The 7057-nt window shown below is 47.3% G+C and overlaps 1 protein-coding gene across 5 annotated transcripts in view; it reads right to left on the reverse strand.

Annotated features, from left to right (window-relative positions):
- Window positions 1-3220: 3220 nt before the first annotated feature.
- Window positions 3221-7057, reverse strand: part of LOC106584817 (E3 SUMO-protein ligase PIAS1) — a 43272-nt gene continuing 39435 nt past the window's right edge. For all 5 annotated transcript variants that reach the window (XM_045706017.1, XM_045706016.1, XM_014170414.2 and 2 more), the window contains 3 exons: window positions 6799-6982; window positions 6447-6624; window positions 3221-4762 (listed from right to left, as the gene is read on the reverse strand). In XM_045706017.1, the coding sequence (XP_045561973.1) occupies window positions 4460-4762; window positions 6447-6624; window positions 6799-6982 (665 nt within the window). In that variant the 3' untranslated portion in view covers window positions 3221-4459. The remainder of the gene's footprint in view (window positions 4763-6446; window positions 6625-6798; window positions 6983-7057) is intronic.

Genomic DNA, 7057 nt, shown 5'->3' on the forward strand with positions numbered 1-7057 from the left:
AGTTTCAGACCAGTATGTAGAGTTTTTTCCCCCCAGGTGTTTTCTACTCCGGCTTCGTTGGGTTACACTACACACACAGTCATTGAACGAAGGCGTCTTTTGTACGGGAGGAGTTTTGTTCCAGTCTGAACATCAACACGCATCACTTCCGGTACGGTTTAGGAAGAGCATGAGGTTCTCATGCTTTCATACCAGAGAGAAGTTATTTACAAGAAAACGAAAAGGTTAAATTGATACACACGTTTTTATAGGGTTAGCGTTCCCAACACGGCCATACCTCTGTTACAGATCTTGTTTACGGAAGACAAGAGGCAACCACCTGTGCTAATTAGCTATCTAGCATGCTCTGAACACCTGTGCTAATTAGCATGCTCTGAAAACCTGTGCTAATTAGCTATCTAGCATGCTCTGAACACCTGTGCTAATTAGCATGCTCTGAACACCTGTGCTAATTAGCATGCTCTGAACACCTGTGCTAATTAGCATGCTCTGAACACCTGTGCTAATTAGCATGCTCTGAACACCTGTGCTAATTACATTTACATTTAAGTCATTTAGCAGACGCTCAGCATGCTCTGAACACCTGTGTGTGAGCCTAACTCAGGAAGTATAGCGGAAGTAGTTTAGTAGGATGATGGCTCCATAGCTGTATGGGTCTGTAACTGCTACAGTGTTGTGTAGTAGAATGGAGGCTCCATAGCTGTATGGGTCTGTAACTGCTACAGTGTTGTGTAGTAGAATGGAGGCTCCATAGCTGTATGGATCTGTAACTGCTACAGTGTAGTTTAGTAGAATGGAGGCTCCATAGCTGTATGGGTCTGTAACTACTACAGTGTTGTGTAGTAGAATAGAGGCTCCATAGCTGTATGGATCTGTAACTGCTACAGTGTAGTTTAGTAGAATGGAGGCTCCATAGCTGTATGGGTCTGTAACTGCTACAGTGTTGTGTAGTAGAATGGAGGCTCCATAGCTGTATGGGTCTGTAACTGCTACAGTGTAGTTTAGTAGGATGGAGGCTCCATAGCTGTATGGATCTGTAACTACTACAGTGTTGTGTAGTAGAATGGAGGCTCCATAGCTGTATGGGTCTGTAACTGCTACAGTGTAGTTTAGTAGAATGGAGGCTCCATAGCTGTATGGGTCTGTAACTGCTACAGTGTAGTTTAGTAGGATGGAGGCTCCATAGCTGTATGGGTCTGTAACTGCTACAGTGTTGTGTAGTAGAATAGAGGCTCCATAGCTGTATGGGTCTGTAACTGCTACAGTGTAGTGTAGTAGAATGGAGGCTCCATAGCTGTATGGATCAATAATAACCACTAGTGTATATTTTTTATTTTGAAGGATTCCTTCTCGCTGATGAAAGGTAAGGTCCATATGTTACAGAAAGCCGTATCGCAAGCAATGACCGACGTTTGTAAACATAAAAAAAAAAAAAACACACAGTGTTGTGTAGTGCACTATGAGCCGTTCGTTGGGCGAAGCTAAGCTCTGAAAACCGTAGGGACAAGGCCGCCTGCAGTTTGAGAGCCAAGCAGAGACAGTTAGAAGACATCATTCAATAGTCAAACAGCTAGAAGAATAACAACAACAAAAAACTACAGAACACTGATGCATATCAAGCAACAAGTGTCTTTTAAATAGCATGAATCATAGAATTACTAAAGAAATATCAAATATACAATGACTCCAACAATAACAGGAAATAAATACTAACCGTGTACGCAGGAAGGGAAGAGAGGGGACAACCAGAACTTACACAGGAAGGGAAGAGAGGGGACAACCAGAACTTACACAGGAAGGGAAGAGAGGGGACAACCAGAACTTACACAGGAAGGGAAGAGAGGGGACAACCAGAACTTACACAGGAAGGGAAGAGAGGGGACAACCAGAACTTACACAGGAAGGGAAGAGAGGGGACAACCAGAACTTACACAGGAAGGGAAGAGAGGGGACAACCAGAACTTACACAGGAAGGGAAGAGAGGGGACAACCAGAACTTACACAGGAAGGGAAGAGAGGGGACAACCAGAACTTACACAGGAAGGGAAGAGAGGGGACAACCAGAACTTACACAGGAAGGGAAGAGAGGGGACAACCAGAACTTACACAGGAAGGGAAGAGAGGGGACAACCAGAACTTACACAGGAAGGGAAGAGAGGGGACAACCAGAACTTACACAGGAAGGGAAGAGAGGGGACAACCAGAACTTACACAGGAAGGGAAGAGAGGGGACAACCAGAACTTACACAGGAAGGGAAGAGAGGGGACAACCAGAACTTACACAGGAAGGGAAGAGAGGGGACAACCAGAACTTACACAGGAAGGGAAGAGAGGGGACAACCAGAACTTACACAGGAAGGGAAGAGAGGGGACAACCAGAACTTACACAGGAAGGGAAGAGAGGGGACAACCAGAACTTACACAGGAAGGGAAGAGAGGGGACAACCAGAACTTACACAGGAAGGGAAGAGAGGGGACAACCAGAACTTACACAGGAAGGGAAGAGAGGGGACAACCAGAACTTACACAGGAAGGGAAGAGAGGGGACTAATTATTTAGGATGGCATAAAAGAAGTGGCGACTTCAGGAGCCAAACCTCGCCATGGTCCATTCCACGGGGTCAATCTGATCCAAGCCAAGCTCTACTGTGCTCGCCTGGTTCCACATCCACCCTAGTTGTTAAAACGGGACAATGTGAAAATATAAAAATCAGAGCCAGCACAGTATGCTTCAGGATGACCCTATAGCGCGAATCAAGCATATGATGCTTCCGTGGGGTATTCAACAGTCACATTGAGCAACAGGGGACAACTCATCCGACCCATCACAGCAGGGTGATTACAGATCCACTGCGGTGACAGAAGAACGAGAGGCAGAGGCTGTGAGACGGAGAGAGATGTGTATAAAAGGACGTCGCGCCGCTTGCTTAGAGAGAGTACCACTTCTTCCCGATCGGGGATCACACGGAACCTCAAACCCAGGACCACTGCTTCACAAAACACGCGTGACCCGTCGTCCTAGACGGGTCGTACCCGGTCGCGTTACAGAAAAGCCAGTTTAACAGAAAAGAAGGAGACACTTCAGTCTAAAAAGGGTGAGTGTCACAGATCCCATCTGCTACACATGCAGCAAAGCTAAGCATTTAAAAAGTCTCTGTTTCATTCAACAACAAAAATTAAGTTTTGTGAATAGTGAGAAAGAATGAGTCGAAGATGCACCCTGCATGAAAAAGGTAAGTGCTTCCATTTAATATAAAAAGGCACCATAATAATAATAAACTGAATTTAAATCATATTATCTCCTCCTTGTCCCCCCCAAAAAATGTACACATGTCAAGCTATTTAAACACTATTTTACCAGAAAATACAGCATGGTATTTCTTACTTCTAAAAACAACTAAAGGATGTACTCGGCAGGAAAAATAAGGTTTCCTCAGCTAAATAGAGATGAGAGAGGAGCACAAACCAGCGGAATCACAGTAGCAGTGGATCTATAACCAGCCCGTTTATAGCCTGGGTGCCAGTCTGTTTGTGCCATCATTCCACTCCTCAACCACAGTAGCAGTGGATCTATAACCAGCCCGTTTATAGCCTGGGTGCCAGTCTGTTTGTGCCATCATTCCACTCCTCAACCACAGTAGCAGTGGATCTATAACCAGCCCGTTTATAGCCTGGGTGCCAGTCAGTTTGTGCCATCATTCCACTCCTCAACCACAGTAGCAGTGGATCTATAACCAGCCCGTTTATAGCCTGGGTGCCAGTCAGTTTGTGCCATCATTCCACTCCTCACCCACTTATTGTTTGGTCATGACGAGGAGTGGAATGATGGCACAAACAGACTGGTACCCAGGCTAGCCTGTGTAATCCTAGCGACAACAGTAACACGTAGCGGTGTGGGGAGAAGAAGAAATGCTTTTAAAAACAGCACACATTGATCTAACATAACTTAAAAGCATCATAAATAATACCTTGAAAATTATTAAATACAATATTATTTGACCACAGTATGAATGTTTGAAAGAAAATATAAATCTACAGTGATGACGAAAAACAAAAACGGGAGAGATTTCTCCATTTCGCGCCGAAGCGCAGTAAAAACACGGTTTTGAGACAGATAATGCCGTTGACGGGGGAAATATTGAAACGAAACAGTAAAAACGAAGTACAAAAAAAAAAAAAAAGGTAATATAATCAAAATGGGGGAGAACATGAAGAGGCCGTTTTAAAAAGCTCCAGTATCCACAGAAAAAAAAAAAAAATCCATTGAAGTTACCCATTATCATCAGGATTCTGTTTACAGTAACATTTAAAATAGATATTTTTCCTCTCTGTACATAGCACTGTTTCTTTCCCTTTAGTTTTCTATTTACAAAACAAACTCCGGTTTCTATTTTCTCCCACCAGTTGTTTTTGTTCCTCCCCCCCACAGTTCTGTAGGGATAGATCTCCTCCTCTCCCTTTCAGTCTAGTGAGATCACGTCTGGTATCGAACCATATATCACTGCCGCCGCTGCGTTCGACCTGCTGTCCCTTTCTCTATCCCGATCCCTCCTCAAACTACTTGACGACACCAGACTGGAGCTGCTACCGCTGTTACTGCCCCCGTTGGCTGCTGCCAGGGCGCTGCTGCTCCCACCCACGGGTGTCCCCGGTTGGTCCAGGAACATCTGGGAGGAGCTGTAAGGCAGGAAGCGGTTCAGGAGCAAGTCGTGGTCATCGGAGGCTGAGGCCGCCGCAGCTGCTGCCATCACCATGTTGTAATGCTGCAGACAGGGAGGCAGAGAGGAGAGTCAAGTAAAATCACATTTATTTATAAAGCCATTTTTTTACATCAACGGTTACGTAGCCGGACCGCAAAGAGCAGAAGCACAATGATTAAAAATAACTAAATAAAAAGGAAAGCTCGAGAGAAGAAAGCAGACTGGCAGCGCCAGGACCAGATGTAGAAGTGACTAAAAGCACTGATGCCGTTTCTATGACGGTGGTCTCTCCCAGTGTCTTGACTGGTCCTGTGTCAAGTCGCTACCAGACGGTTCTATCCTGTGAAGTCGCTACCAGACGGTCCTATCCTGTGAAGTCGCTACCAGACGGTCCTATCCTGTGAAGTCGCTACCAGACGGTCCTATCCTGTGAAGTCGCTACCAGACGGTCCTATCCTGTGAAGTCGCTACCAGACGGTCCTATCCTGTGAAGTCGCTACCAGACGGTTCTATCCTGTGAAGTCGCTACCAGACGGTTCTATCCTGTGAAGTCGCTACCAGACGGTTCTATCCTGTGAAGTCGCTACCAGACGGTTCTATCCTGTGAAGTCGCTACCAGACGGTTCTATCCTGTGAAGTCGCTACCAGACGGTCCTATCCTGTGAAGTCGCTACCAGACGGTTCTATCCTGTGAAGTCGCTACCAGACGGTTCTATCCTGTGAAGTCGCTACCAGACGGTTCTATCCTGTGAAGTCGCTACCAGACGGTTCTATCCTGTGAAGTCGCTACCAGACGGTTCTATCCTGTGAAGTCGCTACCAGACGGTTCTATCCTGTGAAGTCGCTACCAGACGGTTCTATCCTGTGAAGTCGCTACCAGACGGTCCTATCCTGTGAAGTCGCTACCAGACGGTCCTATCCTGTGAAGTCGCTACCAGACGGTCCTATCCTGTGAAGTCGCTACCAGACGGTCCTATCCTGTGAAGTCGCTACCAGACGGTTCTATCCTGTGAAGTCGCTACCAGACGGTCCTATCCTGTGAAGTCGCTACCAGACGGTTCTATCCTGTGAAGTCGCTACCAGACGGTTCTATCCTGTGAAGTCGCTACCAGACGGTCCTATCCTGTGAAGTCGCTACCAGACGGTCCTATCCTGTGAAGTCGCTACCAGACGGTCCTATCCTGTGAAGTCGCTACCAGACGGTCCTATCCTGTGAAGTCGCTACCAGACGGTCCTATCCTGTGAAGTCGCTACCAGACGGTCCTATCCTGTGAAGTCGCTACCAGACGGTCCTATCCTGTGAAGTCGCTACCAGACGGTCCTATCCTGTGAAGTCGCTACCAGACGGTCCTATCCTGTGAAGTCGCTACCAGACGGTCCTATCCTGTGAAGTCGCTACCAGACGGTCCTATCCTGTGAAGTCGCTACCAGACGGTCCTATCCTGTGAAGTCGCTACCAGACGGTTCTATCCTGTGAAGTCGCTACCAGACGGTTCTATCCTGTGAAGTCGCTACCAGACGGTCCTATCCTGTGAAGTCGCTACCAGACGGTTCTATCCTGTGAAGTCGCTACCAGACGGTCCTATCCTGTGAAGTCGCTACCAGACGGTCCTATCCTGTGAAGTCGCTACCAGACGGTTCTATCCTGTGAAGTCGCTACCAGACGGTTCTATCCTGTGAAGTCGCTACCAGACGGTTCTATCCTGTGAAGTCGCTACCAGACGGTTCTATCCTGTGAAGTCGTTACCTGATGGTTGTCTCCCTGGAGGAATGAGAAGAAGTTGAGGTCCAGGTCGTTGGGGGTGTGGTAGTAGTGGCTGTAGTCCTGTATGAGGGGAGGAGGAGGTGGGATATAGCTGGTCTCAACGGGAGGCATGCTGGGAGCTCTGGCCACCGGAGATACCTGGCTGTGGAGGTTCAACACGCTGTAGGGAGAAGACGATGATGATGAAGATTACGTATTGAACAAAAAAAACGTCCAACAGGAAATTAGAGTTCTCAAATTCATCCCAACTCCTCGAAAACACACATATACAGGTTCTAAAAAACGGGGCCACAGTTCAAGGGGTTAGCAGGACATGACATCAGAGGTGACGTACCCTTTGCTGATAGGCGGTGAGGCGGGGGACAAGGAGGAGGGACAGGATCTCTTGAGAGGAGGCTCATCGTCCAGATCGTCGTCTGACGAGCTGTCCAGAGTCAGATCAATCACCACCACCTTATTGGTACTGCCGTGGGATGAGCCGTTCCTGTGGGGCTCCGATTCTACTGTCCGACACGACTCTACAAGAGGGTGAATCCTTGTATCAAACCATCTTAGAATAACACAAAAGACTGTGTGCATGCATTGAGTACTAC

The sequence above is a fragment of the Salmo salar genome, chromosome ssa23, assembly GCF_905237065.1.
Source record: "Salmo salar chromosome ssa23, Ssal_v3.1, whole genome shotgun sequence".
NCBI classification, from domain to species: domain Eukaryota; kingdom Metazoa; phylum Chordata; class Actinopteri; order Salmoniformes; family Salmonidae; genus Salmo; species Salmo salar.